The sequence below is a fragment of the Watersipora subatra genome, chromosome 6 (assembly GCF_963576615.1).
Source record: "Watersipora subatra chromosome 6, tzWatSuba1.1, whole genome shotgun sequence".
Classification (NCBI taxonomy): Eukaryota; Metazoa; Bryozoa; class Gymnolaemata; order Cheilostomatida; family Watersiporidae; genus Watersipora; species Watersipora subatra.
In genome coordinates, this window is record NC_088713.1 from 30502654 (window position 1) to 30526228 (window position 23575).

At 37.2% G+C, this 23575-nt stretch overlaps 2 protein-coding genes across 2 annotated transcripts in view; one reads left to right on the forward strand and one right to left on the reverse strand.

Annotated features, from left to right (window-relative positions):
- Positions 1 to 13032, forward strand: part of LOC137398809 (neurogenic locus Notch protein-like) — an 84325-nt gene extending 71293 nt beyond the window's left edge. The window contains exons 31-45 of the mRNA XM_068084987.1: positions 750 to 883; positions 1398 to 1558; positions 3066 to 3278; positions 4645 to 4769; positions 4965 to 5088; positions 6177 to 6344; positions 7132 to 7304; positions 7417 to 7713; positions 7820 to 7991; positions 8622 to 8748; positions 9117 to 9276; positions 9713 to 9822; positions 10161 to 10308; positions 11246 to 11398; positions 12178 to 13032. Coding sequence (XP_067941088.1) covers positions 750 to 883; positions 1398 to 1558; positions 3066 to 3278; positions 4645 to 4769; positions 4965 to 5088; positions 6177 to 6344; positions 7132 to 7304; positions 7417 to 7713; positions 7820 to 7991; positions 8622 to 8748; positions 9117 to 9276; positions 9713 to 9822; positions 10161 to 10308; positions 11246 to 11398; positions 12178 to 12297 — 2385 coding nt within the window. The 3' untranslated portion in view covers positions 12298 to 13032. The remainder of the gene's footprint in view (positions 1 to 749; positions 884 to 1397; positions 1559 to 3065; positions 3279 to 4644; positions 4770 to 4964; positions 5089 to 6176; positions 6345 to 7131; positions 7305 to 7416; positions 7714 to 7819; positions 7992 to 8621; positions 8749 to 9116; positions 9277 to 9712; positions 9823 to 10160; positions 10309 to 11245; positions 11399 to 12177) is intronic.
- A 9597-nt stretch (positions 13033 to 22629) lies between these two features.
- The window catches only part of LOC137398593 (uncharacterized), a 46116-nt gene continuing 45170 nt past the window's right edge, over positions 22630 to 23575 (reverse strand). Inside the window, exon 7 of the mRNA XM_068084754.1 lies at positions 22630 to 23523. Coding sequence (XP_067940855.1) covers positions 23390 to 23523 — 134 coding nt within the window. The 3' untranslated portion in view covers positions 22630 to 23389. The remainder of the gene's footprint in view (positions 23524 to 23575) is intronic.

The window sequence follows — 23575 nt, forward strand, 5'->3', positions numbered from 1 at the left end:
CCGATTAGACCAAACCGAATCAAAACTGTAAAGTAGCGAGCATCTATATTTAATACGGGGTCTTCGGTAAAACCCGAAGTGTTTGTCATAAACTAGTGCTACGATAAGTTTTATATTGAGCTTTTATTGGCCTTTCAATTCACATGAGAACATCACGTGACAAGACGATAACCAAACTGTAATGACAACGTCAGATAAATAAAGAGATTCCAATCTACGGCGGCTTTTCGTTTTTGAGCTTTTAAGAGCTTGTAATCACCTTTCCACATATTTTGCACTTACAACACAACAGAGAAGACATGGTGAATCTTTTGATACCAAATAACTGTAATGTGAATTTTGTTGCAAGTCAACCTTAAGGGAAGTTGCAAGTTAAGGGAAGCACACCTTCCATGTCAACTTGAATCAGTTTTTTTCATTCTTCGTAATGAGAATGTCTATGGTAGAAAAAATTCCAAAATGTTGTATATTTTTAAATTGAAGCAAAAATAATTTATTTACTCTCCTAAGAATGTCTGTTTGTCAGTCCATTTCTCTTAAGCCAGAGCTAGAAGTTTGGATAAAAGATTGATTTCAATGGCGGGTGTTTGTTGCAGACAAACAGAGTTTTTAATTTAACCTGCAGAACTACTTTTTCATCAAATAATATAGATTAGAGGTTGTATAGTTCGAGTTTTCATACTTTTACTAAGGCACATTCAGGAGTCGACAATTCCTCACACTTACTAACAATTAGGCTGTACTTGTAGGTGCAGCCATGGACATCTGAAACAACAGAAGATAGCGTTCAGAGGGTGAAAAGATACATTATGGAGTCACTTCGAGGGAAGCGTACGGTGAAAGTGTTGCGTGGGACCCAAGTTGTTCTTTTAATAGATAACAGGTTAGTTAACATTGGTAACTCTATTCATAGATAATATGTTAGTTAACATGAGTAACTCAAATAATAGATAATATTATTATTAAATCAGATCACAGGTTTATTATTGTTGGTAACTCTATAGGTAGTTAAACTATGTTTGTCTTTGTATCAACAATTAACAATTAGCATGTAAGTAACTCTAGTGTTACATGTATATAACTATCAAACAACTTGGTTAACAACTCTATCGTTAGTGGTTAGGTAAATAACTCTATTAACAAATGGTACAGGATGATATAGTAAATATTTTGCTGTCTGAGGTTACTAAATGAGCAGATTAATACTAGTCTAAGTGCTGGTTAAACAAGTGCTTACTAACATGAAATGAGGAGACAACTCTTTATAATGTAAACATTCAGGAGTAGTCTGTTAGCTGCTTCTGTTGACTATAAATGATTATTTGGGTGATCTGATAGGCATGAGGAACAAGTTGTGTCTACTCAAGCTAACATTTCTTATATCTTCATCCCAACAGGAAATGTGAAAAAGTTTCAAGCGATTGTTTCACAAATGTCGACCTAGCAGCAGAGTTTATTGTCGCTTCAATGAAGACGGGGTGGGATGCAGGCGTGCCCATAGAGTCAGTCAGTTCAGCTAAAAGCGTAGGTCCCACTACTGGTCCTGGCCCATCAAACAGTAAGTTCATAGTTCACTATTACCTTATTGGAGTTATCTACTCTGAAAACGGGCCAGTTAGACTTCATACTGTTTGACTTGGCTTGAGTAACATCTGAGCATGCATGATGTGAATTTATCTAAAGAGAGGATAAATTTTTAAACATTCAATCGTTTTTAACTGAGAAAATGGAGTGTTTGGAAACTCTAGTATGGTCCCTCCTTGTCCCCCACTGTAGCAGAGTCTTCACGGGCTTGTTTATTGGTCATCCGGAATAGCGCCCGAGGTGGTTTATATCTAGTCTTCTTTGTAGATGTTCTTCCAATATGCCTTTCAATTTTGTTGCAATCTATTTTTAGTTACTAGTAGTCATAGTAAAGGGTGACAGCATCAAACTTTCGTATTGCAATGACTCTGTCAAGAAACAAATACAGTGAAACTCGGATAAATCGCTCTCAGATATATCGAACACATGGTTAACTCGAATGGATTTTCTTGGTCCGTTCCAACACAATGATAAATGGCTTTAGATAACTCGACCGAAACTCTGTTAACTCGAACAGTTTTTTCCAAACGGCTACCGAGACGGTTGTTACTATCGCTTTAGAATATCACTTTATTCTAAGCCATAGAGATAAGCATCGACTTTTAGTAGTTCTTAGGCCTCGTTATTACCAACTTCGGCAAATACTTTCATTAACGACTTTTCTAAAGGTTTGCAAAAACCAAAAAATTTGGATAACTCTAAAGTAAAATCGACAAAATTGATAATGGGTTTTTAATAGTAGAGCAGTTTAGTAATAACTGACTTGCTGCAAAATTGATCTTGGTTAGAACACTTGGTAGAAGAATACGTATGTATTTTTTCTGAGCGTTTTAATCGCGATCAAGTTTTGCCAATTTTAATCTGAGAACGTCCTGGCAGTCACATCACCTAAAGCAACAAACAAATCTCAAGTGATAGAAAAATATCTATACTTTCTGATTAAAAATATTTAAAACTTCACACGAGAGACCCTTTAACTTGCAACAAGCAATCTATGCTTTTGATTGATATATAGTTTGTATATGTACATGTATCTACTGATAAATACTTATGACTGTTCTGATAACTTAAACGCTCTAATAACTCGAACACTTTTGCTCGGTCCCTTGAAGTTTGAGTTATCCGTGTTTCACTGTATGTCGTAACACGGAGCAGGAGATGGCGAACTGACAAGCTCACAAAGTATTCCTATAATCTGATTGGTCGAGCTCGGGTGGCAATCATACCATAATTGAATTACATCATGTAGCAACAGAACAACTGCATGGCTCTGACCACCCAAGCAAACATTTTCTCAGAATAAATGATTACATATTAACTAAGTTACCGAAGCAGATTGTTCCCACCATCGCCCGTGTTTTTTGAGAATTCACCAACACATTTTTACATCTATTCTTGTCAATACCTCATTATCTTATCGGTGATTATCGAAAGCCATTTGCTGCCTTCTTGTGATGACGGAATGATGTGTCTCATTTTAGCCGAGACCAACTGGGTTTACGTGGCCATCGGCTCCGTTTCGATTATTGTTGTCGCCATTCTCGTCGGTGTGCTGATTTCGGCGCAGAGGAAGAGAGCCCATGGCGTCCAGTGGTTTCCTGAAAACTTTTTTGGTAACAACTCGCCCGCTGGCCTCGCTCGGAAAGGAGGAGATGGAGAGGAGGATGAGTGTAAACTGGATCGCATCAATTCTGGTAAGTGCATTATAGATACGTATATTTAGGTCTCAAGGTAGGAAAGACCTCAGGCTAGGAACGGCCTGAGCCTGAATGCCAACCTGCAAACAACAGGTTGAAGTTTAATTCCCAATAAAAGACCTCCCGTGGTGACAGGAATGGCATCCAATCTTAAATTGCTCTCAGCAACCGGGCAAGTCTCTAGTTGTAGAGGTTCCTCTGGCACTGGAGTCAGACATGTCCAGTCAGGATCACAAAGTTATTGTTTGTGTCACACTGGCACTTAACAACACACACAACCTCCACTTGCAGTGAGCTAAGCAGACATCATACTCCATGACGGGGTATGTTGTCGTGAGTATGATTCCATATTTTTGAACAATGTTGAATCTCAAAACAGAACATCAACAAAGGAAATATTCAAACTACAGATAAATACTAAACATACAAAATTTACTCTCTATACATAAATAACTTTAGATTTTAAAATGATCAGCCACTGATATAGAAATAGTTTTCCTAAGCAATGGTAAAAGGTGAGCATACTATTTACAGGTTAATAGACATCTGAATGGTTTTAAAAGGCACACTTGCTGTTTACTCATCTGAATAATATCTCTAATTCTATTCTAATCTAATTCAATGTCTGGTTGATGAGAAATAAATAAGCTGCCTTTATAACCGGTAATCATTTTGTAATTTGGATTGATATCTTACTTGATCTTACTAGTAACAATAGATGTAATAGTTAGTAACTTTACTGCATCTCTTTCTAAGCAATTGGATAGGTGAGTAATTCTATTGGAAAAGTGAGTAACTCCATTGTTGAGTAACATTATAACTTAGTTGAGTAACTACATGGCATAGGTAAATAGCGCTATTGCGTTTTTGAATAGCTTTATTATTGCCTACGTGTGTAAATCTATTTAAGTAGGTAGCTCTATTGTATAGGTGAATAACACTGTTACATAGATGAATATTTGTATTGCTATGCAAATCTATTACATAGGTGTGTAATGCTGTTGCTGAGTAACTCTATTGCTTCAGTAAGTACCTCTATTATTGAATGGCTAACAGTTAATCATACCGTTATATTATATTGAGGTTAGTAAATGTTTAATAACTCGTGAATAAGTTTATTAAAGGGGAACTGATGAGTAAGTCTATTAAAGAGAACTGATGAAATAGTCTATGACAGTGCAGGATCACTGGGCAATGTTTTACTAGTTAATATATGGTAACTCGTGTGTATTTTGTATCTACTGTTTCATCTACCCTTTTAGATCAGAGTCGTCTCCTCAGCACTCCGTTTTGATTTTTTACAGCTTGACATTTTTAAAATAGGCTGCGTTTTGATTTCACATTTGAAACATTGTGCATTTAGCTGCCAAGAGGAGACGACTAACACCGGCGACAAACTTGGAAGATGACAGAGCTTGGACACCTCAGCACTGCATTGCCACCCTGCCGAGTGCAACCCTCACCCCTCCTCAAGGAGATATTGAGAATGTTAGTTTATATACATTTTCTTCCTTAATGAGACAGTTGTTTTATTAAAGTCTGTTTTTTTCTTGGAACGAAAATACTACAGGAGCATTCAATTGCCAGGATGCCAGAGATTTGCATGAAAAACTGTTGACAGCTTCTGTAGTGTTAACTTGTTAAGTGGTTGCTCATAATAATTGGCTTTCTGTTCTGTTGCAGAAATCAGCAACTGTAAATGAGAAAGGACCAGGAGGCTTGACAGCTCTCATGCTGGCAGCGAGAGGCAGCGGTAGATTTCCTGACGACGCTCAATCTGGTAGCTCAGATTCTGACAGTGCCCTTAGTAAGTATTACTAGAGACCAATAAACAATAGCTACACTGCTCATTGACCAATCAACACTAGCTACACTGCTCATTGACCAATCAACAATAGCTACACTGTTCAATGACCAATCAACACTAGCTACACTGCTCATTGACCAATCAACACTAGCTACACTGCTCATTGACCAATCAACAATAGCTACACTGCTCATTGACCAATCAACAATAGCTACACTGCTCATTGACCAATCAACAATAGCTACACTGCTCATTGACCAATCAACAATAGCTACACTGCTCATTGACCGATCAACAATAGCTACACTGCTCATTGACCAATCAACAATAGCTACACTGCTCAATGACCAATCAACACTAGCTACACTGCTCATTGACCAATCAACACTACCTACACTGCTCATTGACCGATCAACAATAGCTACACTGCTCATTGACCAATCAGCAATAGCTACACTGCTCATTGACCAATCAACAATAGCTACACTGCTCATTGACCAATCAACAATAGCTACACTGCTCATTGCCCAATCAACAATAGCTACACTGCTCATTGACCAATCAACAATAACTGAATTATTCTTTGACCAATTAAAAATGCCTTGAATACTCATCGACCAATCAAAAATAATACTAAATTTTTGAATTAATCAAGTAGTTGTAAAAACTTTTGTGGGTAAAGGCACATAAATGGAAATGTAGGTTTGGTAAAATATATATCTGGAGGTAGATACAGTGATAGAAGTGTACGGTGTAAGTTACTCTAACTTCTTCCTACCAAGTAAACTTTAAACTAACTTAGCTAATGTGTTTATTTTTTAAGTTTTTATGCTTGGTGTTTAACTTTTAACATATTCTCTACAATACCTTATGAAACCGCTGTTTTGCAAAACTTTCAATGTTATGCGTAAGACACTTTTTAGGCATAGCTAAATATGTGCGGGAATTTTATGTTTTATGTGAGGGCAGTTGTAAGTCGGGGTTCGGCTGTAATTGATGGAGGTTTGACTGTACTCTTATCTGTAGCTCCGATCAGTTTTTTTTGCCCGTCTGTCTCTGACTTCAATCATCTCAATTTGTTGTTCTAGACTCAGATCTAGCATTTATGATGGGCCTGCTGGACTCGGGGGCATCAGTCAATGAACATGATGATGAGGGAGAGACAGCACTCCACCATGCAGCTCGGTTTGGTCGTGGAGATGAAGCGAGGCTCTTATGCGAACGTGGTGCTGATCCAAACGCAAAAGATAAATCAGGTTTGTGCTTCCTTAGTAATGTGAAGCTATCGTTAGTAACGTGAAGCTATCCTTAGTAATGCGAAGCTATCCTTAGTAATGTGAAGCTATCCTTAGTAACGTGAAGCTATCCTTAGTAACGTGAAGCTATCCTTAGAAACGTGAAGCTATCCTTAGTAACGTGAAGCTATCCTTAGTAACGTGAAGCTATCCTTAGTAATGTGAAGCTATCCTTCAATGATGAGCTTGAAAGAAAATATCGTCAAATTTTTACATAAATGTTCCAGAAACCTCTCCGTAGGCTATAAGTGTTGAGTGTTAAAATAAATATTCCCATAAAAATATGCTGTTACAGTTTGTTGTTAAGTTTTATCTCTAGCCTCTTTGCATTCATTACAAGGTTGGAATGCTTGCAAAAACTTCTAGCGCCGTATCTTGGAAATTACTTCCTGTTTGTAGTCAAATATTTGCACTCAAACTTTCGATTATGGTGGAAGATCATGCTAGAGACAGTAAAATCTATTTCTACTATATGTAACAACTCGCAACTACATGTATCTTTAAATATCCGCAGTTCTTCTCTAACTCGATGTTAATTCTTCTTTCACTTGTTGTTATGCGCTAAACTATTTTGTATAAAAAAAGAAAGTATCAAATTTCGATAGAAGAATCTTTTGCTAGCTCTTGCGTACCCATACATTTAGCTATCAGGTTTTATTGAACACAAGTACATGCTACCACTTGTCTCATGTTAACCGCTGAAGTGTCAAAGACTGCCATATGACTAGAACCCAATTTTTGTTGTCAGGTCGAACTCCACTGCACAGCGCAGTGGCAGCTGATTCCACACGCGTCTTCCATATACTTCTTAAAAACAGGCAAACAAACATCAATGAAAAAACGCACGATGGTACAACTCCTATGATCCTTGCAGTCAAGGTAGTTGCTGAGGGCATGGTCGAAGAACTCATACAGAATAAGGTAAATCTAAGCTCACCATTTATAACTTGCTGCTGGCAGATCCGGCGGGTGGTTGTGATACAGCAATTGTTTATTCTGGTGTAGCTCATAACTACTGTCTGCATATCTACAGGCGGACATGAATGCAGCAGACTGCAACAGCAAGACAGCCTTGCATTGGGCAGCATCAGTCAACAATTACAGAGCGGCAGCAATATTGCTTAAGTGTGGTGCCAATCGAGATGTGCAGAATGTGAAGGAGGAGACGCCCCTGTTCCTCGCTGCCAAGGAATGCAGCTACGAAGTTGCTAGACTGCTAGTCGAGAACTTTGCTAATAAGGACATTCCTGACTCACAGGACAAACTTCCCCTTGATATCGCCTTGGAAAAACAACATCATAAAATAGCTGACCTTCTCAAGGAGAATAAGGTTGCTGCCTTCTACCTTTAGCCCTGCATTTGTGTCTAGTGTCTAATAAATCATCTTTTTAACTGTGCATAGCCTGAGTCCTGTTAACTTTATGTCTGCTTTAAAGGCTGGGTCGACTCTCCCCCGAGGAGTGGCCGGCTATAATCAAGGCAGTAAACAAAAGCATAAAAAGTGTAAGAAGAAGTCTTCCAATACGAAAGAAGTCTCCGAGCTGACTCAGCCGACGCTGCCAGCAGTATCTGGTTATGTGGAGACTCTTCCAGGGCAGCCTTACAGAGGTGCATACAGTTCACTATATAACCTGATATTTATATTAGTACTAGATGAATGCCTGGTGATGTTTTCAGACAGACAAGGATACTTTTATACGGAAAACCAAAGTTCTGAGATTGCTAATTGACCCTGACCTTGCTTGAAATAGACCTCCTTTTTCACATTAAGTATGTTGTACTGAGTCTGTTTTTATAACCTTCCATCATGTGAGAATTTGTGAATGTCACGGAGCATAATCCAAAGATTATTCGTGCCGTTGAGGGGTGCAGTGAAAGTGTCGGTTTGGCCAACTGAACGCCATGGGTTCAAGACAGTACAAAACGACCTTTTTTGAAGCGCTTTACTTCACCGCGATAGTTTCAAGGTCACAAGATCAGAGTTTTATAATATCGTAAATTTAATGCTTGGAGTTATTCTCACGTGTCATATTTTCATTTAACCATGTTATATACATACCCAATCCTAACTCTTAAAACTTGTATTTTAATTGGTCAGTGTCCATTTTTAAGCTGGTTCTTAAATGGTTGACCAATCTCTGCCATTTATTGGTAAGTTTAGACAACTTAGCTGTGATGAGGGTTAGTTACAGCGCAATTTGATGATGAAGTTAGCATATTTCTATTCTGTTACCATAGATACGGTGACTCCAGAGACGAGCTCAGGGGAATCTCCTGCAGAGTTTGCCTCAGAAATCCCTCCTCAATATGACATAGCTTGTTCGCTTAGTAACCCCCTCTCCATGCCTCTGCGAATGGATCCCAGGTTAGATTTGTAAGGATTTTTCATTCTGCATGGTTGTAGCTAGAGTTAACATTTTATTAAAGCTCTAGAAATTCATGTACTAGTTTATATTCAGATATCTGAAACAATTTTTTTACGTTTGGGCAATCGTGAACAGAGGTTTAGCTACATTACTAAAAGACCCAAGACATGGGTAGTGTACGAATATTAATATTTAAAATAGTAATGTTAAAGCTGTAAACATTCATGTACTATATGAAGTTGTGGCCTCGTGTTTTAGAATGGCGAACCTGCAAACGACAGGTTGGGTTCAATTCCTAAAAAGAATCTTTAGCAACTCCTCCATCTTGGAAGAGTTGCCTGCTCACACTATATAGTCATTATTACAGATATCCACAGAGTGACCAGTACTACCCGTCTATGGAACCTCAACAGTTAACAAGTCCTCTCAAGCCCTCTCATCCACTCTCCCCCATGAGGCTCCAGGCACTCCATCAGTCTCAACAGCAGCATCCCCAGCACCCCCAGTACCCCCATCATCAGCCTCAGGTACCTCAACTTTCATAGCTATCGTCACGGTATGATGTAGAGAGTTGGCTAAAAATTGATGAGCTTTTTATTTTATCCTATAAATAGAAGTTAGCAGGAAAAATGAGGAAATTTTTCTTCGGCGCAAAGTAATCCCCTATTAGCAGTCAGGATTATTGGAAAGACGACGACTCCTACTTCAAATGCGTTTATTGTCTTATATAAATAACTTTATTTATGTATGTAATTAATTATTTATACACATAAATAACTTAATTTATATAAATAAATATTTATATATTATGGAAATAGCAGTTTATTGCTCAAAAATCACATATACAAATATATAAATGAAAGAAGGTCCAAAAGGAGATGTACCATTTATAAATGACGTTACCCTGACCAGCTAAATGTAACAGTTCATGCGATATCACAGTTTTATTCTGTCTGTTAACAGCTGACATCATGCGCTCAGCAACCCACTCAAGTGCATAACCCAAGTTCCTATCCTCAACAGAACTCCTATGGCCAACACCAAAGCCATGACTCTCCTTGCAGCAGCAGCGGGTTGGTAGCAATTACCTTCCATCTTTTTTTCTAAATTCATGCCTTGATGGTTAACCTCTTCTTGCTCATTCAAAATTACTTACTTTAGCAACATTGATAAATGGTAAATGTGTCATATACAAGAGAAGGCAATTTCAGGCGTTTATCTCATGGAATTTATTTTATATGTGAGCAATGGGTGGGGGTTATAACTCGGTGGTTACTAACCTAAATGTTGGAGAAACTGAAAATCAGCCATCTTTCTTGCTTTCCAACCTTTCCTTGATGGATTTGTGTTGCTATCGTAACTAGCATTATATTGGTGTTGACCACTAAAATTTGAATGTTATTGTTTCCAGCTATCATTCGCACTCCCCTCTGTCGACATACAACTCCCCGTGCAGCAACCCAAACCCATCTCCACCATATGCTGCCCAAAGGTCATCTCCATATGCGCCTGACTGCTACGAGCAGCAACACCAACTACCCGAGTGTCGCTATGATCAGGTGAGCACCATTTTATACCTTTTTAACTCTTTCACCACGGAAGGCCTATATAGCCTTAGTACCTATAGCCTTAGTACCTATATAGCCTTAGTACCTATATAGCCTTAGTACCTATATAGCCTTAGTACCTATACAGCCTTAGTACCTATATAGCCTTAGTACCTATATAGTCTTAGTACCTATATAGCCTTAGTACCTATATAGCCTTAGTACCTATATAGCCTTAGTACCTATAGCCTTAGCACGGATCACAATTTTCACGGATCACAGAGTTAACAGATGCACCAATTGACAATAAAGTTCGAATATTGGGTTATCATTTTGTCAACAAAAAAAACAGACCAGCTAGTTTTTTTTCTCAGAATTCACCGCAAAATATCACAGCACGGTTTCCAAACTATTTTACTTTCGGTTTGGGATGCATGAAAAAATTGTAAACAGAGACTCAAACATATGTTTGCTAGTGAAATTTTTCAACATTGGGTCTCACATATTTCTGATAACTATATTTTTATATTAAAGAATATAGGTTTGCATATTTGGGCAAACTGCATAATGAAAACATTTCTCTTTTGCAGCCAGTTTCACTAAACTAAAAAAATGAAACATTGCTGAAAAATTACAATTTCTATCATTGCTCAGTCATTTATGTGGCTGAGGAGCACTTGCCTCCTTCCACTCTGTTTGTAGAAGGTAGTAGTATGTTCAATGGCACTTGCATAAATAATATGCTATGTCCGATATGCGGTAACCGTGCAACCCTACAACCGGGTAACACTTTGCAATGGGAATGTCCATGATGCGTGTTACAACGGTTATCCTGGCAGCCATACCTGTTCCTGATGATGAAATAAACCTCACAATATGATCATTCTATATGAATTCTGTTGACATCTGGCAGCGGCATGACTGAATGTACTTGTACTTGCACTTGCAGCAACCCCGTACAGTGCTGCCAGAGCATTATCTCACTCCATCACCTGACTCACAGTACAGCGAGTGTTCCTCACCTGGTCAGAAGGCAGCTCTTCACCACCAGAAAAGCATTGCTCGAGCTACAGCTATGAGTGCTAACACAGGTGTACCGCAGGTAAGTTACCTTAGCAAATACGCGCCTGCTAAAGATATGTACATACAGTAATCCCCCGCTACTTCTTGCGTCAGCTTTCGTGGTTTCAGAGGAAATATTTATTAAAAATTGATGAACATAAATAAAAAATTTAAATACATAAATCTCGTAGTTTCCCACAAATAAACAAGGAACAACGAACTCGGTTCACACTCTAACCCTTTCTCACAACGAACCCAGTTAATCACAAGTACGAGTATTCAGACCAGATAAAGTTCAAATTATGCCTGTACGACGTAAGTCCATTCTCTGGCTTAAAAGACTGTGACTCAAGTTGAAATATTAACTGTACAACCCCTACTAATATTAATATTAGTGCGGGTTGTAATGCTGGCAATCTGGGTGTTGCTCAGACTTCATCTGCTCTGAATATTCCTACTTCTGATTAACTGGGCTCAGAAGGAAGTCGCATGTTTGTTTCCATGTATTTTATGTACGCTTATTCATTTATTTTAACTTTTAATGTTTTTTAATAAATTTTCTTTTGTTATTTTTAATGAATAATGTTGAACTGGAAGTACTGAAACCGTGAAAGGTGAGCCATGAAGGTTTTTTTTGAAGGGATACTGTATTAGCATAACTGAGGTTTTTGTCCAATAATGGCAGTAATTTGAACTGATCTAAGAACCAGCCAATGTGCTAATCCTTTTCGTATCTATTGAATCATGCAGTGTTATGGTTGCCACTCCTGGTTGCCACTTTCAACCTGTTGCTAGTTGTCATTTTTGTTGCTATTTTAGCACTACAATTGGCCAACGAGTGTGACAGCTAGCCCAAATTCAGACTGTAGTGATATTCACTCGCCACCCAAGCCATCACGGACAGTGCCGCCCACCAATGAGGGTCCGGTTTATTTGTAGAAACCCGTGCTAACCTTACAAGCTGCTTTCAATCCACACTGATAGACTGGGTTCCTGCAATGTATAGCTAATTAATAATTATATTATATATTATGCCATAGGAATTAGTTCAACTGTACAAGTGCAACTGTCTTTTTTATATTTATACTTAGTCGAGATCTGCCCTCTGACCGTAAACTAATTTTTACCAGAAACTCAAGGAGTTGTCTTCTCTTATTAGGCATCTACTTGACACCAGAACAAACTGTCATAATAGACTGAGAACCATTTATATCGCTTTATTCCCATTTTTCTCTCACGCTATGACCATTTTGTTTTTACAAGAATTCTGATGAAATGTTTTGTAAATGTTGGTATCACTTATTCCTATACTCATTCATTCATTACGCTCGACTCGAGGTCGAGAAACCTGCTGACCTTATCACAACATATTTCCAAGATGGCCGTATCATTACACTGGTATTAATATTTTATAGCCGACAAACGTTAATTATTCATTGCTTTTATCCTTTACTTACAGTAATCTTGTACAGTCCAAACTGTATCTCAGATCTCTACGTTTATTTGGATAGGGTGGTGCTGTGTCCGCCCTGCCTTACACGTATGTCAGCTATTGCAAAGTAGGCTAAGATTTGTAACGTATGTTATTTTGCGGTCTATGCACTGTTCATTTGCGCTCCCATGCCTCAATGGTTGTAAATAGTATGTCTAAAAAATAAAATATATTTGAAGATATTTTTACAGCTCGTTTCACTTATCTTCAAATCAAATGAGTGTAAATGAATTTTTAATTCCTACATGTATAAGAGTATGGCTTTAATTATCTATATAATCAATTTATAAGGTTTTTATTTGCAAACAGTGATTAATTATAAAGAAGGTGCCATATATTTGGTTGAGTGTCCTTCATCACCTTGTTCCATCATTGTCCTTGATCACATTCAACCATCTAACCACTCCCAGTTCCGTTTCGACACCTGAAAATGATGACAAGGTATGGACGTGGTATGGACATATAGCTCCAGTTTTATCAACTGGTTTTATGAAAGCTCAACTATGGCCATAACTATACTCAACTATGGCCATAACTATGCTCAACTATGGCCATAACATGCTCAACTATGGTCATAACTATGCTCAACTATGGCCATAACTATGCTCAACTATGGCAATAACTATACTCAACTATGGCCATAACTATGCCCAACTATGCTCAACCATAGCCATAACTATGCTCAACTATGGCCATAACTATGCTCAACTATGGCCATAACTATGCTCAACTATGGCCATAACTATGCTCAACCATAGCCATAACTATGCTCAACTATGGCCATAACTATGCTCAACTATGGCCATAACTATGCTCAACTATGGCAATAACTATACTCAACTATGGCCATAACTATGCCCAACTATGCTCAACCATAGCCATAACTATGCTCAACTATGGCCATAACTATGCTCAACTATGGCAATAACTATACTCAACTATGGCCATAACTATGCCCAACTATGCTCAACCATAGCCATAACTATGCTCAACTATGGCCATAACTATGCTCAACTATGGCCATAACTATGCTCAACCATAGCCATAACTATGCTCAACTATGGCCATAACTATGCTCAACCATAGCCATAACTATGCTCAACTATAGCCATAACTATGCTCAACTATGGCCATAACTATGCTCAACCATAGCCATAACTATGCTCAACTATGGCCATAACTATGCTCAACTATGGCCAATTATACCCTAGTCTACTCATGCCATACAAGCAACAAAAATGTTACTAAGATGTCATTGTACCTTTCCCTTTTTAAATCCACTCCTGGGAAGGCGGGATTCTGCCAGGTTTCTTCGATGCAAGTAGTACCGTAGCCGCATCCACATGCGTATGGAAGATTCCAGAAAGGACTAGAATAGTCTGCATCTTTTTTGCATCTGCCGTCTTCCCTATTAACAGACCTTCACAACGTGACACCTGCAAGACTAGCCATTGTATAAATACTACAAAATACAGCCAATACGTGGTGAAAGGTAGTTGTTCAATATTTTGGTACCTTAGTCTTGGGGCACATTTTCCTCTCTTTATTAGGTAAGACGAGACAACACAGCATTCTTTGAAGGCATCACAACTGCTGTCATCCAAACATCTAGTCCCCAACTTGCTCTACACAGAAATAACACAATAATCAATTACAAATCAATCAATAACAAACTAATCAATCACACGATCGGTAACGATACTGAAAGTAGATTTTACTCAATTCTAATCAACTTGCCTCAGAGAGAGCTACTAAAGCAAGAAAGGTGACAGCTAGCAGCGTTATGGTCTTCATAGTCGGGTGTAATATGGCATTGTGTCAGTAAACATAGCTTATCATACCTGTTAAGATCTTGTGAGCGAACAGGTGCTCACAAGGGGCGATTTTTCTCAAATGGAAAGCTCTAAAGGAAGTCATTTTTAACAGATAATAATTGTAGCGGGGACCAACTTGATCTGAGGTGAAAAACTGGCCGGTTGCGATCTGAATTCTCTTTACAATGCTTATCTCTGATAGACATTGACAAAGCTTTAAGAGACGCTTGGTTCTTATCCTTGTGCAACAAAACTCTCCAATCAGTCAATGATAGTCTCTACTTACATTCACCTCTACATACAGTCAAACCTCTACTTACAATCACCTCAACATACAGTCAAACCTCTACTTACATTCACCTCTACATACAGTCAAACCACTACTTACAATCACCTCAACATACAGTCAAACCTCTACTTACATTCACCTCTACATACAGTGAAACCTCTACTTACAATCACCTCAACATACAGTCAAACCTCTACTTACATTCACCTCTACATACAGTGAAACCTCTACTTACATTCACCTCAACATACAGTCAAACCTCTACTTACAATCACCTCAACATACAGTCAAACCTTTACTTACAATCACCTCAACATACAGGTAAACCTCTACATACAATCACCTTTACATACAGTCAAACCTTTACTTACAATCACCTCAACATAAAGTGAAACCTCTACTTACAATCATCTCTACATACAGTGAAACCTCTACTTACAATCACCTCAACATACAGTCAAACCTCTACTTACAATCACCTCAACATACAGTCAAACCTCTACTTACAATCACCTCAACATACAGTCAAACCTTTACTTACAATCACTTCTACGTACAATCACCTTAACAAACAGTCAAACCTCCACACTGTACTTATGATCAAGCAACATCCAACTTCATTAAAATTGTCAAAATTGAACCGATATTTGAATGTTCACATGAAGCATTTATAAATATGCAATATTTACAGTTTTCCAAAATGTATTGTAAATGAAAAAAAAACCTAGTTAAAATTACAAATAACGCGTAAAAAACACAAAAACTATAAAAAACATGTAAGCTAATACCTATAAACTTCACTTAGTCTAAGATAAGTCTAAGCTTTAGCTACCCGATATCTCTTTCTTTATCTTTCTCTAACACTTTATATCTTTCTCCATCTTTCTCTAACACAACTCTATGTTTCTACCCACTGCCAATCTAATTTTAACTAATCGACACAGTTTTGTTTAAGATTACTCTGACCTTATAAGTTCCTTAGCTAGTCATCAGAGTAAGACATGGTAAATCTTTTGATACCAAATAACTGTAATGTGAATTTTGTTGCAGTTCGACCTTTAAAGGTCATTGAGTAAAGGTGTAAGTTTATGACAAAATTAAGTTTCAAAAAATTTCAAACATGCTGAAAATAATAATAATGTCAAATCAAACATTTGCTGAAAATTTATGTCATTTTTCTAAACACTCGTATTTATAGGTGATCATTATTCAAAGTTTGATTGTAAGAGAGAATATAGCACCTTGGAGTTGCACTTCTTTGATTTTCATAGTATGATATTTTATCAATAGGCTTTTCTGCTGATTGACATTTTAATGTCTGTAGGTTTCATAGGTTTTCATGCATCGGTGCATTTCAATGTCTATGTGTAACCATTAATCTGTTTGCTTTTGTATCCATAGACACCTGTGTCTATGCACACATGGACCCACTGTGAAGATAACACTAATGAATGTGAAGAGATGAAGAGGCTTGCTATGAAGGAGGAAATTGCACTGACTTATTTGGTAGTTTTTTGTGCACATGCCCAGAGGGTACATATGGTATGTTCCTCATCTTTATTATTTTCCATGTGAGGTTTATTGTCTCTAAGCATTCTTACTTCTTTAATGTGCTATTGTATATGATTAACCCTTTGACTGGAAAATAACCAAAATGTTGTTTATCGGTTTCCTGGAGAAATGAATTTTCGTATAAAGCTGTCGCCTAGTAGCAATAAACATAGGACATAAACGCTAGTAAATCTTACATATTATCGAAAAGATGTTAGTCGATGAATTACAATATAAAACGATCATCTGAGAGACGTTGCTTCGTGCGAAAAGCTAAATAAATCCCGACTCCATTGAAAAAATGGAAGTTGGAAAACCCAGTCAGCTGCAGCTCAATGTTCAAAACGAAAAACTAAAAGTATATTTGAACCAGCGATCGTTAGTGATCTTTTGTCTGATCAGTATGATAATAATTCAGATGATGCAAACTCTGAAGACATGGAATATACAGAAAAAAGTGATCGTTATGGTAGCTCGGACGATGACAATACTACTGGCGTTGGCTATGCTGTGGCGTTGGACTCTGCCAAAAAGAATGCTTCCAAGCATTTCATGCAGATAATTGTACATAGTCATAGCTTTTTTGTATTAGTACATATGTAAATGAATGTTTATGTACAAAAGATTTTGTTAAATGAAATAAATTCCAGTCTGAGCTATGTATGTTCATAGGATGCCGATTTTATTGACTTATCGAAAAATAAATTAGACGACTTCGGGTTATTTTTGTGGGGCTTTTACACAGCCAAAGGGTTAACATTGCAAACTTGTGTTTTTAACAATAATAAAATTTTCATGAGTTTCACTTGTTTACCTCTGGTTGGTCATAATAACTTTAATTTGTTACACAATAGAAATAATCTCGCTTGAGAACGTTTACTTTAAGGATTTACTGTATAAGGATTTTACATTATACAATGCACCCTCGAGATACGATGTTAATCTGTTCCAAGACTGGCATCGTATGGCAAAAAAGATGTATGTCCGGGTATAAAAATCATTGTAATTATACAATGAAAAAAAAAGAGGTAAAAATCGTCCAAAATTTTATAAAAATGCTGTACATATTGAAAATTAGTAACAAAATAGTATGTTAACTTTAGTAACTATAGTTACCTACAGTAGCTGCATTGTATTAAGTGCACCTAGTGATTATAATCTGCAATACTGTAAAATTGTAATCTGTGTACCAAACGCAGATCGGACGGTAACAAGTTCTTACCTTCAAAAGGTACGCTTAACATAAATGTTGAATTGACTTCAAATAAGTTTAGCTTGCTAAACTCACCCTTAAAACCAAGTTTTAGTATGTATTTTGAACTATCTTAATGAATTTCAACTGTTATCACAAAATTTTATTCTTCATAAGTTTCTGTCTTCACTTTCATTATAAAATTTAGCGTGTCTGGTGGTAAGCTTTTTCAACCAGAATTCAATAAGAAAGACCGAGCGATGCAGTTATCAAAAGTGGCCTCTCACACACCTGACCATTTAATGGCTACCGTAAAGAAAAATGAAATTTTTTTTTACTACACAGGGCGTACATACATGTACCTTTGGAGTAACGTGACTTTAGCTGGTATATTGTAGCGAATAAAGCAGAGAGGAGGCAAAAAAGTATCAATGCTAATTATGTTGCTTGAAGATTAATTTAATACGTAATAAAATGGAACTTTTAGCAGGCTAAAGAAGGTTGTTTAGTCCTGTCCAATTTTTCTTCGGGTTTAAAAGAAAAAAATGCTGGTGCAATGCAGAAAACTGCTAGCTAGCTAAAGCTTGTAGAAGAATCCAGAGAAGGTGCTACAGTAGTTTTTCTTGTATGAAATGTGCACAAGAATCAATGTAACCATACGTAAAAAGTTTGTACGTATTTATACCCTAAAGGAAAGGGCTTTAACGAGTTTCTGAAAGAAATGTAAATGCGTCAACTATCTTGAGTAGCTAGTTATATGAGTTACATACATACGATGAATTGTATTCACGTAGGAGATAACAAGCCCTCCTGCAAAGACATGGTTAAACAAGAAAATAAAACATAAAATCAAAAGGAAACAAATAAAATGAATAAAATATGATAAACATGCCACACAAGAGATAAATAATATATATTATACATGCATTGTTTTAATGTACCAGTCCACATCAGTAAATTAAACACTTGAAATATTTCTGTCAATGTGGGGTTTTCTCTATCTTCTACTTCCGAGCCTTTACTAAATGGTTGCTCTTTTGAATGCTGATCGCCTGCATGACCTAGCTCCTTCAAATCTTCAGTCGGAAGCTCTTTCTTGTGCTTGCTTTAATGGAGTTCTTGTTTTAATAATAATTGCAAATGCTGATTGGTTGCGATCATATTCCTTGACCATGTTAATAATACGGGTGCCTTCTTATTTACGACATCCAACTTTGTTGACAGAAATCATTTTTCCTTCGTTTTGTAATGTCTGTATCGGTCTCAGATTCCATAGCTAACGAATTAAATGTAGATACTTGTAGTTATATACGTATGCTGACTTAAAAGTTTATAGTAAAAGATATAATAACGCTACGAATGAATATTTGCTCTCGCTTGTGCATTTTACACGAAATGTAAAAACTTTTACTGAAAATGTTTTCGGCAAGCTATATTTCAGTGTCTTTTTTATTTCGACGTGCGTTATGAGCACACCGACCGCCAAATTTTAACTCGAGCGAAACTTTTCTCAAAATCGTATGGTGAAATAAAATTCGTATGGCGAGGTGAAGATATCACAATGTATATCAGGGTAATCGTATCTCAAGGGTGCACTGTACAACATAAACTTGTGACACTCCTGCTTTTTCAGCAACTGGTTGAGAGGTGAAGCAGTTTCACTCAGTCGAGGAATACATTTCGCCAAGTATTTGGTCATACTAAGGAATCTCAGCAGAGATATCTGAACATCTCTGCTATATATCTCAGGAATATCTGAGCACATATTCTCTGTCATATTTCCGTCAAAAGATAGTGCATTAGTGAACAACAAGTAAGTTTAATGACTTATCATGTGAGACACAGTGTCGTAGCTTCCCGACTGCCCGTCCCTACCAACTTTCTCACTGAAAACTATCAAAGTTTCAATACTGAAGTATTGAATAGGATCACACTGGAGTTCATCCTGCAGCCATGTACCAACTGCTGTTATATTTTGATGATCTCCTTAGTATGCTCTCAAACTACAAGCTGCATTATTTTTCATGTTTTTCAATGTTTTCCTAGCTCAGCAGGCTGAAAGAAAACTGGATTTAGAGACTATGATTAGGGAATTATAGACTATGGGCTCACTCCTAAATTTATGTTTTATTTTTATAGCCAAGTACATCCACACTTCTGAGTATTGAGGCCTCAGATTCCTGTCAAGACTCATATGAGCCTCGTCACAGATGATCATAGACGAGCTCTAGTCAAATATTAGATCCATTATGTATCATCTGTGGTGGTGACGCTAAGTCAAAAAAGGTTACTCGGAAGGAAAACGCATCTATGACAAACTGTGTAAGGCACAGACTATCAATGCTGGTGAATCCTTCGTCTTCATCTGCATCAGATAGTAAAACTTTTGAAGCTTTAGTACTCAAGAAGCAGCCATATTTAAGAAATTTCTGCTCCCCTCCTGACCCTTTCTGCCGGAACATGTCTCAATAATAGGTCATAAGCACACCAATGACTTCAATCACCATTAAATAATCACAGCTTAGCACAGTCAGCAATGCGACATGTTAATATGTTAAAAGATATATTAGCATGTTCACAGGCACCATATACATTATAATGTGGAAAGTTTTTAATTGTATAAGTGTTGAAAGGAGCAATTTATTATTGGTGTATTTCAGTTGCAGTTTTTGACTTTGTTACAAACTTTAATCCCAAACCGCTAAACACAGTAAAAGGGTGACTGAAACATAATAAATTGGTTATTTGCTCCAAGTTGTAAGACCTTATTTGATGTTATTTTAGACTGTGTTCTGCCGATGCAAAACCTACCTCATGTGTTGGGAGGTACTCATGCCAGGAGGACTCTTACCGTGCACTGACCTGCTTCATGAATAGCTGTTCAAACCAGAATGTAGAAGATGATTTTGTCTCAGACACTGAAGGTTAGTGTGGCAGAGTATACATTATGCATCATGATTATAGTAGTAGAGAATAAAATAGTCAGGTGTGTGCGCGCGTGTTTGACACATCAGGCAAGATGACATCTATTTCTTATACTGTATGTTGCAATAAAGCTAACAATATATATCCAATATAGTAAGCTAGCAATATAGTATCCATAATACGCTAACCAGGCATTGAGAAAGATTCCGCCAATGCCCGAACACTAGCTTTTTGTGTGTTGCGACACTCGTAACTCATCACTGTTGTTGATATTTAAAAGGTTTGCTATCTTCAAAACATTAATTGTCAGCAAAATGAAATTGTTATCAGGAGGTATGGTGCTATTATGTATATTATTTTATTTGCAGATGAAGCCGATTGATGATGAAGCATCAACCGAGTGAAAGTGTATTTTTTCATTGGAGTTATCTCAGGAGATGTAAAGCAACTATAATTATTTAATAAAACCAAATAAAATGCTTTAACCAAGTTCATTTGTTACAACAGATGCTATTAAGTGTTTTTTGAACAGTTCTCGTCCCTGAACTCTCTCCCTGGAATGGTTTTAGTCTTTTTAACATGCAAGCTCAATAGCAAAAAGGTACAACTCAGAAAAAAAGTAACACAACTCCGAATAAACTTTCAAGGGCTGCTAACAGCAGTAGAATGGTTGTAAAGAGTGCAAGACTTAGCCTTATCACCACTACTAGTTCAATTCAAAAGATTGCATAAGTTGAGAAAGGGAATAGAAATTATTTGTATGACAGATAGGGTTACCCTGCTCTCCGACTACTAGGAAAGTATTACTGGCACACATCCTTTTTGTATTGACTTTGTGTAACCTACTAGTACCTTGCACTAGTCCAATGCATCATGAGCGATCGTCACGTGTAATAAGTATCTGTATTTAGTGAGAAAGGAAGCAATGCGATTGAATGGTGCACATGGCGATGTTTGTGACTGCCAAGCGGAAGGTTGTAGTTTGCATCCTCTTGATCTGTGGTACGTTGCCAACATCCAACTGTAGCCAACTGTCAGACAGGTGGCATGCATCCTCTTGATCTATGGTATGTTGCCAACATCCATCTGTAGCCAACTGTCAGACAGGTGGCATGCATCCTCTTGATCTATGGTATGTTGCCAACATCCCACTGTAGCCAACTGTCAGACAGGTGGCATGCATCCTCTTGATCTATGGTATGTTGCCAACATCCAACTGTAGCCAACTGTCAGACAGGTGGCATGCATCCTCTTGATCTATGGTATGTTGCCAACATCCAACTGTAGCCAACTGTCAGACAGGTGGCATGCATCCTCTTGATCTATGGTATGTTGCCAACATCCAACTGTAGCCAACTGTCAGACAGGTGGCATTTATAATAGTAATTTATAATTCTAATTCAAGGTTTTCTGATGGTTAAATCAATATGACGCCTTCTGAATGTCCAGTAAGTTATGAAAATACATGCTTAAATTTAAAAATTATTAGATGTTGTCCTTCTTTGCACAAGATATATTTAATACAGCCAGAGAAGCATTTGAAAGCTACACTTATACCGACAGCCCCTGTTAGTAGTGCGAGCCTCACTTACACCTCACAAATAAGCCTTTTTAGAGCTTTCAGTTACAATTCATCACATACAAGTTGCTGGCCACTTTGGATGAAACACTTGGATGAGTTACAAACAAGGTTTGACAAGTGTTAGGCAGGTGAGTGATGTGTTGAGATAGGGGTTACCATTTATTGTGCATATACAGTTATGCTTTGTGCTTCATTGGGTTTGTGGGACTGAGGAATGAGGCACCTTCTGATGGACTGTTTGACTCGAGCGGTGTAGTAGTTGGAACGTAAACAACACCACACAGAATGTGTACAAGGTGTTTAAAGGCAGCAACTAATCAAGGCAAGATGAGTATATACCTTTCTGGACTACCAGGTACAACTCCACTGAGTAGAGCTTTAGAACAGGTAAGTAAATTTAACATATTTCTGTCTTCTTAGTATTTAATACATAACAATATATTAAATAATATACAATATTAATATTATCAAATATACAATATCATTTAATATTAATATTTAATCATATTAATATAGTTTTGTGAAAATTCACATCCAACAAGTATATTTCTATTAAATCATTTCAAAGTAGATTAAAAGATTAAACATATTTAATAAACACTAAATGAAAAAGTTTAAATGATTAAGTATACAGTATATTGCATAGTTCAATATGTAATATATTGGGTATACAAAACTGTTCCAATCAATACATATTATAGATAATTGTTGAATGGCTGAAGAATACCCACTATAATATACACTATGTTTCCATGACGCAGTTGATCCGCAAGTCTGCATCACAAGATGGAAACGGAGCGAGTCAAGTCAGTTTTGTTACTCACAAAGTTTTACTGATCTTTCAAGTTTGTGAAAGATGGAAACTTGGTACTTGCAAATGGTGCGGAAAATGCTGATAAATCTATTTTATTTTAAATATTTTTCACACTGCAGTGGTTGCTATTTTGAAAGTGTGCTGCCAAACAAGACAGAAGTGCACCGCTAAGACATCTCGTGTAGAATTCCTTATCTTTTTTAACAAAGAGCCTGCGTTAATCCGCAACACGTGAATATCCATCGATAAATTTAACGCTCGGTAACTCAATGTGCACACAATTCCAAAGATGCATCATCCATGCGATGGAAACATAGTGATAGAAGGTTAACGCCTTTGAAATACTGTTTACAGTGTAGATAAGGGAAATACTCATTTACTGCAAACAACACAGGTAAGTTCACGAGCATTGACATAGGGGGGACAGTGAGATATACCTCCAAACTGTTCGTTGCAAAATGGAGATACAAAAAAGAGCTGAGCTCCTCCTGTGACATTCTGAGTTCCTAAAAAATAGCGAGTACTGAATTATGACACATATGGTTAAGCAGAAAAACA